We start from the raw sequence: 15,626 nt of genomic DNA on the forward strand, positions 1-15,626 counted from the left end.
AACAAAACTTAGTACATATTATCATTTTGACAATTTTTAAAATAAACCTCTGCTTTTAGGAAAATGCAAGCAACAGAGAAACACAGGTATCTGGAGCATTCCAGAGCAAACCCTACCCCTATTTGCCATGAAGATTCTCAGCCTGTACACCATGGAGAAAGCACTGCCAATCCAGGAGATAGTATAAATACTTCAATATGCAGAGAAGGGATATCTGACTGGAATGGTGCCAACTAAGATCAGGGCCCCATCCAAGTCCACCTATGGTGGCTCTCCAGTCATTACACAAATTCCATGGAAGCTTTTTCTTCACTGGGAGGTTTCCCAGTCACACCTTTGTTAATGGTCATTCTCGATCGTAGGGAAGAGATTCAGATACATTTGCATTAAGTTACTCATGTACTTTGACACTTAAATAACTCAAATTCAGGTGATAAAAATAATGGCAGCTAATGCCTAGTTATTGCTTGCTAAGGCGAGTACTGCTTTAAGGGCTTTGCAAATGTTCAACCATTCATCCTCAGTACAATTTGAAGAAGTAGATACTGTTATCTTCACCGTTTCACATTAGAGGAAACTGAAGCCACTTAAGTTAGGGAACTCGGCCAGAATAGATAGCTTGTGGGTGGTTGAGCTGGGATTCAAATGCTGAGAGCCTAGCCCCTGCTCCATAGCCCACACTCTTAGCTATTGCGATATACTGCCCCATGAGAGATACAGCCCACAACTCCCATGGATTAGGGATTAAGAGAACTGTATTGTACCACTATTTAGTAGTTTTGCCTCAGATCTTGGGATACATGAAATAACTGTTAAACCACAATCAAAGAAAATACACGATGAGAGACTAGTACTATGACTTACAAAGGCATGTAATGTTTCCAAAGTGATTAACCACCCTAATCCTCTGTTTTCTGGTTTTAAAAATCTCCAGTTTTCTGGGTATTAGAGCTGCTCTGAAAAATGAGTCATGAATTTGTGAAATGTAGTAACATTATGTCTAGCACAGAATAAGCCCCCCCAAAATGTTAGCAATGTCTTATTGTTTTTGTAACAATGGGTTAGCAAAATTGCAAATTACTTAAGTATAAATTTTATTCAGTGCTGGTTTCTATCATACAACATAAATTAAAATAACACAAAGTTTATAGCTCATGGAAAATCCTATACATGGATTTCATTCTTTGGATGCTATCCTGTAGTTGAAATCTTAATTTTAAGTGAAAATACTATTTTAATACATATCTAGAATAACAAGGGAGAAATCACCACACTTGATGTTTATAATGTAATAGATGTGTGTGTAATATTTCCAAAAAAAAAAAACTTCTTCCAGTCTTCTGCTTAACTAGGCCATTGAAATCTACTTATACAGAAGACAACAGAATCTTTTATTTTCTTCTTAGACCACATTAAAAAAAAAAAAAAACTGGGTACAGAACATAAGCTCAGTGTGAACACTGCTGGAAAAAAACAAAAATTATACACACAAAAAATGAAAACTGCTCCTGAATGTTCAAACCGAGTTCTGCCCCCAAGTCTTAAACATTGGATTAGCTTCAGCAAAATGCAAAATCTATCTTTACTCAAACAGAGAGTTAGAGTACCCATGATTAAAAATGCCTCATTTCTTCAGACTTTTCAAAAAGAAATGCTGCTCTAGAAGTAATGTCAGTAGAGAGTTTGTTTGTTTTTTTAAAGATTTTATTTATTTGACAGAGAGAGAGATCATAAGTAGGCAGAGAGGCAGGCAGAGAGAGAGGGGGAAGCAAGCTCCCTGCGGAGCACAGAGCCCGACTTGGGGCTCCATCCCAGGACCCTGGGATCATGACCTGAGCCGAAGGCAGAGGCTTTAACCTCAGTGGAGAGTTTTATCTGGGGCACTCAAAACACTGTTTGCCAGGCCCACAGAGCACAGATTCATCTGAGCTCATCTTTTATACACATGCCTCTTCACCCCTAAATCCTGGAAAACAATGCAAACAAAATGTGTTGGGTCTGTTTGTGAAGTAGAATCCTTAGCTAAAACACTGTTTATCAGTGTGGGGCTTTCCAAAATAGCTTTCTATTCCCTTTATTCTGGTGGAAGATAACTAAACATTCATACATCACTTTTTTTCTGAAGTGATCTTCCCTTCCAGCGTTAAGCAGTGTTGCTTGTGGTAACACTTGCTGTAATAATGAAAGGCAAGCAAATAAAAACATTTGATATCATCTATAAGAAAGAAAAGGTCTGATTTGGGGGGCACCTGGGTGGCTCACTAGGTTAAATGTCTGCCTTTGGCTCAGGTAATGATCTCCTGGTCCTGGGATTGAGCCCCATATCAGGCCCCCTGTTCAGTGGGGAGTCTGCTTCTCCCTCTCCCTCTGCCCCTCCCTCCTGCTTTTATGCACATGCATGCTCTCTCCCTCTCAAGTTAATAAGTAAAAATCTTTAAAAAAATAAAATAAAAGGTCTAATTTTTAATGATAAACACATGGTCTGAACTCTTATATAGTCCTCACTATTCTCTAACTTCTTCACAAATATTAATTCACTTAATCCCCACATTCTATGAGGTAGATGTAGAAACCAAGTCAAGAGACAAGATGCTATGCCCAAGGTCATGAGACTAGTGACTGAATTGGAGCCCATGTTCAGACCAAGTGAATCCCAGTCTCTGGAGGGGAAGGTGGGTCTGGAGAATCAGGTCATTTCCAAAAGCTCCCCGAGATTCTGATGAGCAGGCAGGGTTGAGAACTTGTCATTACACAAGCATCAGAAACACCTGGAAGGGCTATGAAACCACGGATTGGGTTGAGCCTCCACCTCAGAGGCTCTGATTGCGTCCTCCCCAGACGATGTTGGTACTGTTGGTCTAGGAACCACAACTGAAGGACCACAAATCCACTTGGAACCAAGCCACTTGGGACAGTGGCTTCCAGTGCATTGCTTTTCAAATTATACCTCACTACCTCCTTTTATTTGAAGAGAGAAATAATTAGTGATAATGGCATCGAGAACAAAGTCTACTTTGCAGAACTCTGTTATCCTTATCTAATGTGCCGTAATTCCCAACTATTGCTGTTGACCTAATGATGTAATATATAAATCAATAAAAACCTCAGCATCTTGTTATATGCTGTTGTCTGTAGCCTTAGTTTTTTCTTATGTAGAATAATTATTAATACCTACTTAATAACTATTAATACCTACTATTAATACCTACCTCATTGTTACAAGGTTGTTTAATAGAATAATGTATGTAAAAATCCAACAATATACTTGACACAAAATGTTACCTAAATAATCTCACGATTTTTGGCAAAAAAAAATATTTTAAAAATCATACCTTATTACTGTTTTCCTCCCATACATTTTGGCAAAAACTCACTTACTTCAGCAAAAAACTACTTACCGTGGAATTATTTTTTACAGATTTGTATGTTTTAATATCTGGAATGGTTTTCTCAAAAAGTGCTAAAAGCCACTTTTTGGATTTTGACCAGTTTCTAGGCAAGAAAAAAAACATGCATAAATTAATTTGAAAGCACATCAGGAGTAATAGGTCACAGCATTAAAAGGGGTATATCTATGGAATTATAATTACTTCTCCAAATTTCTTCTCTAAGTTTCCTAGAATTTCATGCGAGGTCTACCTTCAGACTTACTAGATCACAAAGAAAATGGAGTGGGCAAGGCAGCCACATCTTAGTAGGATTTTTGCAAAGAAATGTTTGAATCCCTATAGGGTTGGCATTGAATAAAAAACAAAAGCAAAAATAAACAAACAAAATCAGAGCCCATGACCTGATTATTCTACTTTTACTCTGGCTGTTAGCAGTGGCTGAAGGATGAGAAACTAGCACAAGGACCCAGTGCAGGCTTAAGCCAGGTAAAGCAAACTGGCTACAATCTTTTTCATACTTTCTGACCAGTTACCACTATAAACCAACTGCCAAGACATTTAACAACTCATGTGTTATTTTGCATTTGAACCACTGAGCCAACTGTGAAAAATACATTTGGCCATACCTCCTTGTGCCTCAGGGAGAACAAGGTTAACCATGTCAGCCTCTAAGACTGTTCATGCCTGATGATTTAGCAGGGTTCCAAAGTATAGCAATGAATGTGATCATAAGAACAGTAAACAGGATAAAAGGCCTCAAAACAAACTCTTTGTTTCATTCTCGTATCTTCTCTCTGGCTCTCTCTCTCTCCCTGTCTCATTTTTGCTCCTCAAAATAAGGGGAAAACAAAAAAAGGAAATAATGCATCTCTCTTCTTCAGTTCCTCCATCAAGTCACCCACACACCAAAAACAAATTCATCTGAAGAAGTAGCTCCTGTCTCTTCCTCGTAGATGCTTCTCTCTCTACTGAGAACAGGGAAATTGCTGGGAGGAGCTTGGTCAGTGAATTAATTGTAGGGAAGAGCTCCCTACCTTAGAAGACATTCTGGCATCTGGGACCCATACTCAAAACCTTCATCATAAGCTTGAAAATGCTGATAGAACTCCTTGATTTTTCTCTTGTCTGTGGGAAACAAGCCTTTTTTAAAGAGTATGTTCATTGTGACTGGATAAAGAAGATGCCTACAAAGAAAAACACATAGAAAGTCAGACCCAATGACCAAAGAAGAAAGGCGAAAGAAAGGAAGAAAGGACATTATTTAATAGCTATATATTAGGGGTAGATAATAATATGCAACAGATTCTTCTGGGAAAGAATCAGTTTCAAAAGGTTTTAATATTTGTTTACTGTGGTCAAGATAACTTAGGGATAACTGAAATTGTGGTTCATTTATCTGAAGATTTTAAAAGGCTTTCTAAGCAATCATTGTTAGATCCAGATAAATGTGAGATCATATGTAAAAATAAATTGATTCAATATAATTTCAACAAGTTCTTATTAAGTAAATAATAGCAATAACTAAGATACAGTCCATGACTTTAGACAGCAGCAAAGAGAGCCAAAAAATCAGGGCAACACTAGTTACCAAATTTCCCAAGCTCTCATAGGATCCTACAGATTTAAACTACTTCCCACTGGAATATAATACCTATCACCATAAGTGAATAAAAATAATTACTGTGGCATAATAAAGAAATGAATATCAAAGATTGTTAATATGACCTAGATTAGTAACACTAAGTACTGTTTGTTTCAGTTTTATTTGCCATCTCTTCCTCACTAGAAATTTTTCAGGATCTCCTTCCCCCCAGAGTTTCAAGATATCCAAAAATTTGCTTGGTTTTGTTGTAGATACTGGGCATGCTAAAAGTTTAGTCTGTTGCTTGCCTTTTTTGTTGTTGTTGTTTTCTTCTCTCTCTTTCTGGACCTCTAACGAAATATTAACTGTTATTCTTTTTTATGAGTCTGAACTACTGAATCCTGCCTTCAGCATCCCAGTATCCCACTGACATGGAAAGTGCTTAATAGCTAACTTCAATTGACCAAATCTCCTTTCACACATGAAGAATTTTTCTCACAGCTCCTAGGCCCAGCCCTTACCTTTGCCAGAAAGCTTCAGAACATGACTGAGGTCACTTGATTCCCTCCAGTGCCCTTCCCTGTCTCACCTGTCTCTCAGCATTCCCTCTAGGTAGGTATGTTCTACATGGCATGGAATGGTTGAGGAGAAATTACTGTAAATGTATTAAAACGATCATATTGGCTCACCTAAAAACCGGAGTGCTAATGAAAAATTGTCCATTAATTAAGATTTAAAAGATTAATAAAATCTCTTAAATTACCAGTTAGATCGACTTCAGTAATCAACCAGATAATTTTTAATGTTCAATGTGCAGGATTCCAAGTTTTTTATTCCAAGAACCCCCCAAACCAAAAAAACCAACAAGCTTGAACACTACTAATGCATGTATTTTACCTTACTAAATTGTTCAGCTTCATTGTCCCATGAGTGCCCAAGTTCTCCAGTTGCTCATGTAATTCTTCAGTCAGTTGTCCAGTGAGTTGATACAGGTTGAAAGTCCCTAGTTTCCCTTTAATCATGATATAAAGTTTTTCATGCAGTGTTAAAAAAGTATTCTTTGGAATTGATGCTAAAAACAGAGAAAACTATTTTTAACAGAAGCAACAATTCCTTGAAGCAAACAGTCAATTTACCTCTACTATTACTTGGCCACAGGGACTGCAGCCAAAGCCTTCCTAGTACATAAAATTACCTCCTGCAAGTAAAAGGAGGGGAAGATTCAACCTATCCCACGAGACTGTAAGAGTCAGTGGGGGAAATTCACGTTTGGGGGTGATCTACAAATGGGTGACTAGGAGGGCCTCTGGGAAACACAAATCTGGTGATTTTTATTTGCATGTTAAAAAGCTTTCATTGGCTTTCTACATTTAACAAAGTTTACAAAAGGCCTTCTACCATCTTTCTAGTTTTCCAGTAACATTTCCAGGCCCTTCTCCCCCCCAGGTTTGTATGCCAGGTACAGTGTGGTATTTCCATTATTTATATTTATATTTCCCAGCATTTTTATTAAATGTTCTAGCTGCGCAAAACACTCTCTCCTTGACCAGCCTCACCCCATCCCCACACACCCACAGCTACAAGCCACACATTTCTCCTGCCAACTTCTATTTCTCTTTCAAGTGTCTACACTTCCTTACCCCATGAGTAGCTTTGGCTCCACTACTTCCTTTGTATTAGTGCTCATGTTTCTTCCATGATACACAACTCCTGCTTGAGTTCGTCTAGTAAGAGTATGAGTTTTTAAACTCATTATTCTTTTATACTTTTCTTTAATCCCGTTTTATTGTCTGTAAGGTAGCTTTTTCAAAAAATAGTTCTTAGTTTTCTATTTCATCAGCCTATTATGTATTTTATTATTAATTAAAAATAATGTTTCAATTTCCTGAGCATAGATCTTCTCTGTACTAGGGGGATATACTACAGGAATAGGAAGCTGGCTCAAGAGCACATCTTAACATATTTTGTCTATTAAATAGAAATATTTAAACATCAAAGTCCCCAGAGGCAGCACATGTGAAAAAACTTGATCACTTTCATGCACCCCTGATTGGTGAAAGAAAGGTGAGTAAGTTGGTATGTTTTTCTGGAGGGATATGTGAACTTACAGATTCAGAGCCTTCAAACTTCAAAATAATTATTTTCTTTGATCTGGAATTCCATAGTTTAAGTACCGAGAAGCACTCAATAGTCAAAGAATTTAACCAACATGTTGTGATCTTCATGCGGGCAAGAAGAAACAAGCATCATGCTCTTGGTCACTGGCAGCTTCTAAAATTTGTTTTGTTTTGGGTTTTTTTTTTTTTTTTTGGTTTGTTTAATGGCAAGAGATGCATGAGAGGCTACATGAAGATGAACCTAAGAAAGAAGCCAAAAAAAGGAAACCAAGAGAAAAAAGCTCATAGACAACAGAAGCAAGCACAGACATTATGGAAGCAGAGAAAAGTATGAGGCACCAAAACGAAACAGCTCCCCATTCCTGGGAGGACGAGTGGCCTCGGCACCTCATATCTGCAGCCTGGGAAGAAATAAAGTGGGTGGTCACACCAGATGCATGCTGAGAAGTACAATCCAGAAGTCTCTGAGAAGGGAGAGCAAAAGGCCACAGATTACATGAGGCCAAGCCCCACTTACCTTAATAGCCCTAGGAATGTGTCAGGAAATGCCACAGTAAAGGGTGCATTAAGCAGTAGAATTCTACTTTCAGTGAGCAGAGTAGCAACATGTGATCAAGCCAAGAGATATAGCCTGTGGAACACTGTCTACACAGCAGCAGAGCAGAGTGAAGGACATCCTGGGAGCTGTAACAGGATACAGATTCCAAATATTTTCCAAAGTAAACAACAGTGGGGTACCTCATCTCTTACCCACATCTAATTAAGACATACATGAGGCTGCCAATAATTTGTTTTTCAATGATCAAATTCATCAGATATTCTTTCTACCTTCTGTCCTGATTTTAAAGTATAAAATAAGGAAGGGGCCATCAACATTCTTGATAGAGGAGTGAGGATATAATTGTTAACAAAGCTACTCTTGGACTCCAAAGTTGTATTTCAAACAAACTATCTGAAAATATTCTTTACCTGTACGATAGACGGGATTTTGCACTGCTAGCTCAAAATTTACTTCTTTGGATTTTAGAAACACATTAATTCCCTCTTCTTCAGTAACAAAGGTCATTCGGGTGCCCATAACGAAGACTGTAAATACTGGTCCATACTGAAAGATAACACAAGTACAGATATTAATAAGGATTTCTAATAAGTTACTGGGTCATGGGTTATGCAAGAACCCTAATGCTGAAGTTATAGCCAAGATAAAAATTATTATGATTATATATGTAATTAATTATAAATTTCGCTAGATTAAGACAAATCTAAATTACACAAATCATAATTTATTCTATCCTAATACTTAATCTTCATTTTGATCATTGTTTGAAATTTCTTTTCTTATAGTATGACATAATAATTAGAAATAATTACTAGGGGGTGCCTGGGTGGCTCAGTGGGTTAAGCCTCTGCCTTCTGCTCAGTTCATGATCTCAGGGTCCTGGGATCAAGCCCTGCATTGGGCTCTCTGCTCAGCAGGGAGCCTCCTTCCCCCTCTGTCTCTGCCTGCCACTCTGCCTACTTGTGATCTCTGTCAAATAAATAAAATCTTTTTAAAAAACAAAAGAATTACTAGATATTATGTCATACAGTGATATTTAAACATTGTTTCCCAGGTATCGGTACGCTTACAAGTAACCTATAGCTCAGTTTTGTCCAAGAAAAAGATTCAAAACAGCTGACTTAAATCTGTGGTCACTCAACGATGTCCTGCAATCCTGAAAAGTTTTCTGATGTGCTCACTTTCCAAAATTACTATTTCCCCTGCATACCTGCCCAACCCCTTCCACTCTGAGGTACCGTTCCTGCTTTGTAACTTACTAGGAAACTTGAGGCAATCAAGTAAGAGCACTCACAAATTTTCACCACCAAATCTTGCAAAGATACACATTTGTACCCATTCTCTATGCCTCCCCTCGGGTTAGTACGAATGGGAGGTCCTGCCCCTGTAAAATGCAAGTGCTCCCTCACTTATGTTATGGATTCTACACTCTTTCCTTCTCTTCATTCTACGTCAATGCCTCCTGTCATCCACATCTTCAGTTCTGCCCTCTATCAGATCACTAGCAGCCTACAAACCTACACTAGCCCTGAGTTTGATTTCAGGAAGTCCATGATTTTGTTGGGAGGCTTCACTACTGGGCGGAGACTGCCCTCCCAGGGCTAGCCAACAGAGGGCTAGCAGAGGGCTCAACCAGCCAGAAACATACCTTTCACATGCAAACCAACCAATCGTGAGTCTCTGCCCATCTACTTCCTTATCTAATGCTCATACACCAATATTTTCCCTGCCTGAAATCAGCCCAAGGCCAAGTAGCAGGCAACCAGAAACCACTCATATAGCCCAAAGCTGACCAGAATTATTCAAAGCAGCCAGTCCTAAATTGTTTTCCCTGCCCTGCTTTGCCTTTCCTGGGGAAGCCCCAAAAAAGGCTCAGCCACAGACTTTTCTCTGGTGTTATCTTGGGCCTCTTGATGGATACCGGTGCTTTTGCCCTGTGGACCTGCATGTCCTACAGCGGCCCCCCTTTTGGTCACCCCTCAGACCCGCGGGTATAATAAACATCTTCCTTCCAAACTCCTTCTCATTTCCTCCTGTGGCGGCACTGACTTTATAATACCACAATACGTACCACATATACATTCTTGCAGCAATCACCCATACTTTCATACCCCATTATAGTTACTATAAGTATTTCAAAATATTATGCTTGTCACTACCCCAATATTGCAATCATTTCTAGGCAACCCTGAAATGGCATGTGATCATTCCTACAACACACTGTTGGGTGCTATCAGGCAACTGTGGGCATGAAAAACATGAAGCCACCAAACAGTGAAGTCTCATTTTCTCACACTGGTAATCCTGACGTCTACATAACTTTCCAGCATCCCCCTCCTTTTTTTGGAGAGTTCCGTTTATTAATTAATTTATTTGAGACAGAGAATGAGAGAGAAAGAGAGCATGAGAGAGGGGAGGGTCAGAGGGAGAAGCAGACTCCCTGCTGAGCAGGAAACCCAATGTGGGACTCTACCCTGGGACTTCTGGATCATGATATGGCTTACTGAGTCACCCAGGTGCCCTGACCAACTGAGTCACCCAGGTGCCCTGACTTTCCAGTATTCCTTATCTACAATTACTTGTTAATCAATATTTAGAAAATATGAATAATTTCCATTGTTTTATACAAATGAGAATTCTTAACTTCCCATTAGGAAAGTGGCCCACGTAACACTTACAGGTACCCGGGCCACAGTGTAGAACAGCCAAGTTCAAACACATTGAAGAATCGACCTAACTACTGCTGCATGGTATTTAAAATAACTTACTGCAAAACTGGACTGTACAAATGATCATGTCTGATGTTATAAATTCTGTGGCAGGGGAGGTGTTTGTGTTTCTGTCTTATTTGCTTTGCTTTTGTTCACTTCTTTGTGCAATGTCTGAATGTTATGAAGCAAAGGCCAGAGCACACAGTATGTTGTAGTCGTGGTGCCTGTGTGTTTGTTCATATACATTTTATTCTAAGATAATGATAGAGTAACATGAAGTTATAAGAAATAATACAGAACAAACCCATGTACACATTACTCTGTTTTCCCTAGTGTTAACAAGCTGCAAAACAACTAGGCCACTGACAGTGAGCAAGTTAAGGTATAGAAAATATCCATCACCATGAAGATGCCTCAAGTTACCTTTTTATAGTCAACCCATTTTCCTCTCACCCCCACCTCTTCCATTACCCTTGACAACTACTAACCCGTTCTCCAGTTCTATAATGCTGAATTTCAGGAATGGTATACAACTAGAATCAAATCGTGTACAAATAGAAGAGGAAAAGATGAATAGTTTGGAAAATGGAAACTTCGCAGGTTGGCTTTTTTTCACTTGGCATAAACCTCTGAGATCAACCCAGGTTGTGGTATGTATCAGTAATTCATTCCTTTACATTTCTGAGTAGTACTCCGCAGTATGGATGCACTACAGCTTGTTTAAACATTGTTGAAGGATCCTTGTGTTCTTTTCAGGTTGGGACCATTACAGATAAAGTTGCTACAAACACTAATGCACAGGTTTTTGTGTGAATGCATGTTTTCATTTCTTGAGATTAAATGCCCAGAAGTGAAATTGCTGGGTCAGATGGCAGCTACATATTTCCTTGTTTAAGGAACTGCCCAACTGCTTTCCAGAGTAGCTGTACTATTTCCGCCAGCGATCCCATTTCTCTCTATCCTTACTAGCATTTGAGTGCTGTCACTTTTTTTATTGGGCCATTCTGATAGGTATGTAGTCATATCTCATTGTGGTATTCATTTGCATATCCTCAACTGGCTCATGATGTTGAACACTTTTCCATGTGTTTATTTGCCAGCTTTATGCTCTCTTCAGCAACTTGTTCACATCATTTGCCATTTCTTTAGTTAACTTGTTGAGGGTTTTTACATGTTGAGGGTGGAGAGTTCTTTATATATTCTAGATAGCAGTCTCTTGTTGGATATGTGGCTTGAAGATATTTTCTCTCCATCTATAGCTTGTCTTCCCAGTCTCCTAACAGGTTCTTTATTTCACAGAGCAAAAGCTTGTAATTTTCATGAGGCCCAATTTGTCAGGATTGTTTTTATGGATTTTTGGTGTCCAGTCTAAGAACTATTCTTCAGCCCCAGGTTAAGAAGATACTTTCCTTATTTTTTTTTAAAGTTTTATAGTGTTACATTTAACATAAAAGTCAATGATCTGTTTTGAGTTAATTTTTATATATGATGCAAGACTTAGGTCAAAGTTCATTTTGTTTTTGTTTTGTTTTGGCTTATTGGTGTCTAATTGGTTCACTGCCATTTGTTGAAAAGGTTATCTTTATTTCAATAAATTACTTTTGCACGTTTGTCTAAAATCAATTGGACATTTAGTGTATGTATTTCTGGGTTCTCAACTCTTTTTCATCGATCCCTGTATCTATCCCTCCACTTGCATAATCTTGATTACTGTAGCTATATAATGAGTCTTGAAATTGAGTACAATGACTCTTCCCATTTTATTCTTTTAAGACTTGTTTTAGCTATTCTAGTTCGTTTGCCTTTATACATACATTTTTGAATAATCTTGTCTATATCTACCCTTTACCAGAAATTTGATAGAATTTGCATTAAACTTGTGTATCAATTTAGGAAGAATTGACATCTTTACTATGTTGAGTTTTCCAATCCATGAACATGGTATGTTTCTTCATTAAGTTCTTCTTTTTATCAAGGTTTTATAGTTTTCATCATGAAGTTCTATACACATTCTATTAGATTTACACCTAAATATTTCTTTCTCTTTTTGAGTGACTATAAATGATATTGTATTTTTAACTACCACTTGCATATGCTCATTGTTAGTATGCTGCAATATAATTGTGTTTTCCGTTGAGTTTATATTCTGTGACCTTGCTGAATTTACTGATTAACTTCAGATTTATTGTAGATTCCTTGAAATTTTCTAAGTAAACAATCGCATCATCTGCAAATAGAGAAAGGATTATTTGTTCCTTTCCATATGATCTTTTTTCTTGCTTAATTGCATTCACCAGAGCTTCCAGCATTATGTGGAATAAGCAGTAGACATTCTTGATTACTGATTCTTGATTACATTCTTACTTTATTTCCAATCAGAGATGAACCACTTATTCTTTCACCATTAAGATTGAGGTTAACTGTAAAATTTTTGTAGATATTCTTTAACAAGTTCAAGACGACTCTCTCTATTACCATTCTGATAATTTTTGAAAATCAAGAATGAGTGTGGGATTTTGTCAAATGCATTTCCTGTACAAATCAATATGTCCATGTGCCTTTTCTTCTCTCACCTGTTAATATGGTGGCTTGCACTAACTGATTTTCATATATTGGACAAGTCTTAAATCCTGGAAGAGACCCATGGAGTCATGGGATCTGTGATTCCTTTATATATTGCTGGATTTTATTTGCTGATACTTGGTTGAGGACTTTTGCATCTATATTCATAAAGAATACTGATCTGAAAATTTCTTATTTTGTGCTGTCTTTATCTGGTTTGGTACAAGGATGATTCTAGCTTCATAAAATAAACTGGAACATGTTCCCTTCTTTTCTATTGTCTGGAGATTATTTATACAATTGATGTTAATTCTTCTTTAAACATTTGGCAAAATTTTCCAGTGAAACAATCTGGGCCTTAAGATTTCCTTTTTGGGAGTTTTAAAATTATGAGCGATTGCTATCCCTAACAAATACAGGGCTATTCAAATTATCTATTTCATACTGAATAGTTGTAGTTTGTGTTTTGGGGAGAATTAGGTCCATTTCATCTAAATTGTCATTTTTCTACATGTGGGGTTACATATAGTGTTCTTTTATTATCCTTTATTTATTTATTTATTTATTTGACAGAGAGAGATCACAAGTAGGCAGAGAGGCAGGCAGAGAGAGAGAGAGGAGAAAGCAGGCTCCCCGCTAAGCAGAGAGCCTGATGTGGGACTGGATCTCAGGACCCTGAGATCATGACCTGAGCCGAAGGCAGTGGCTTAACCACTGAGCCACCCAGGCGCCCCTTATTATCCTTTTGATGTCTGCAGTGCTATGCCCTATTTTATTCCTGACATTAATAATGGGTGTCCTTTTATTTTCTTTTGCTTGTATGAGGTCTTCCAATGTTATTGATCTTTTCAAAGAATTGGCTCTTTCATTGATTTTCTCTAATTTTTCTGTTTTCACTTACATTGATTTCTGTTAATGTTTCCTTCATTTTTCTTGTTTGAGGTATGCTGTGCTCTTTTTTGGTGAGGAGGCTGACAGGGAAGCTTTGTTCATTTCACACTTATGCTCTTTTACAATGCAAATATTTAGTGACGGTAATTTCTCTGTCAGCACTGCTTTAGCTGTGTCCCCCAAATTCTGATAGGTTGGATTTTATTTTCTTTCAATTCAACATAAATTTTTATTTCCCTTGAGAGTTTCCCCTTAAATCATAGATTACTTAGAAATATGTTGTTTGCTTCCAAGTGTTTGGTGAGTTTCCTGCTACTTAGTTCTAGTTTCATTCCACTGTAGTTAGAGAATACATTGTATGATTCAAATTCTTTTAAATTTTGTGAGGGTCTATGGCCCTGAGTATGGTCTATCTTGTCATGTCTCATGGGCACTTAAAGAGAATACATACCTGCTTTGTTAGGTAGAATGTTCTATGTATATTCATTAGATCTTTTTGGTTGGTGGTCTTTTATATTCTAGCTGATTTACTGTCTGTCCTACCCATTGTTCAGATTGTTGAAACATCTAACTATAACTGTAGATTTGTCTGTGTCTTCTTTCAGTTCTAGTTTTTGCTTCACATAGTTTACAGCTCTGTAATTTGGTGCATACACATTTAGAATTGCTTACTCTTTGTAGTATATTGACCCCTTCATCATTTTATAATGTCCCCCTCTGTCTCTGGTAATTTTCTTTGCTCTGAAGGTACTTTTTCTGCTATTAACATAGCCACTCCTACTTTCTTTTGATTAATGCTTGCATGATATATCTTTTTCCATAATTTTGTTTTTCACCTGCTTATCTCATTATATTTGAAGTGAGTTTCTATTATACATCATGTAATTGCATTATTTTAAATCCATTTTTCAAATATCTATGTTTTAATAATTGTATTTATACCATTTATAGCTTAAATTATTGATATATTAGGGTTTTCTGTTTTTTTTGTTTTTTGTTTTTTGTTTTTTTCTGTTTATTCTCCCTGGTTTTTGTTTTGCTGTTTTATCTGCTTTCTTGTGTGTTACTTGAACATTGTTTAGAATTCCATTGATTTATCTATAGTATTCTTAAGTGGATCCTTTTGTGTAGAATTTTTTAGTGGTTTCTCCAGCTATTACTATATATATGTAACTTATCATAATTAATCAATTTTAATTAATCAATAACCACTTTTTGAAGTTTTTTAAATTCCATCATGGTTACCACAGTGCTATATTAGTTTCTGGTGTACAATGTAATGATTCAACAATTCTATACATTACTCAGTAATCATGACTCTTTAATCCACTTATTTCATCCATTCCCACATTCACCCCCCTCTGGTAACTATCAGTTTGTCCTCAATAGTTAAGAGTCTGTTTCTCAGTTTGTTTCTCTCTCTTTCCTTTTTTTCCCCCTTTGTTTATTTTGTTTCTTAAATTCCACATATGAATGAAATCATATGGCATTTATCTTTCTCTGACTGACTTATTTTGCCTAGGATTATACTCTTTAGCTCCATTCATGTTGTGGTGGATGGCAAGATTTCATTCTTTTTTTATGGCTGAATAATATCTATATCTATACCTATCTATCTATATCTATCTATCTATCTATATGATTAGGCTTTAGGTTGGGCTATAGAAATACACACACATACACAAACACACACACATACACACACCATATCTTCTTTACCCATTCATCTGTGAATGGACACTTGGGAGGCTCCATATCTTGGCTATTGTAAAGAATACTGCAATAAACACTGTGCTGCATGCATCCCTTTGAATT

At 37.2% G+C, this 15,626-nt stretch overlaps 1 protein-coding gene across 6 annotated transcripts in view; it reads right to left on the minus strand.

Annotated features, from left to right (window-relative positions):
- The window catches only part of LOC131834056 (24-hydroxycholesterol 7-alpha-hydroxylase), a 92,323-nt gene that overhangs the window by 69,153 nt on the left and 7,544 nt on the right, over positions 1–15,626 (minus strand). For 4 of the 6 annotated variants that reach the window (XM_059178163.1, XM_059178161.1, XM_059178159.1 and 1 more), the window contains 4 exons: positions 8,058–8,193; positions 5,869–6,043; positions 4,424–4,573; positions 3,399–3,492 (listed from right to left, as the gene is read on the minus strand). In XM_059178163.1, coding sequence (XP_059034146.1) covers positions 3,399–3,492; positions 4,424–4,573; positions 5,869–6,043; positions 8,058–8,166 — 528 coding nt within the window. In that variant the 5' untranslated portion in view covers positions 8,167–8,193. Of the gene's footprint in view, positions 1–3,398; positions 3,493–4,423; positions 4,574–5,868; positions 6,044–7,605; positions 7,773–8,057; positions 8,194–15,626 lie in introns of those variants that run through there. The other 2 variants (XM_059178164.1, XM_059178160.1) reach the window with 2 other exon arrangements.

This window comes from Mustela lutreola, chromosome 6 (genome assembly GCF_030435805.1).
Source record: "Mustela lutreola isolate mMusLut2 chromosome 6, mMusLut2.pri, whole genome shotgun sequence".
Taxonomy (NCBI): Eukaryota; Metazoa; Chordata; class Mammalia; order Carnivora; family Mustelidae; genus Mustela; species Mustela lutreola.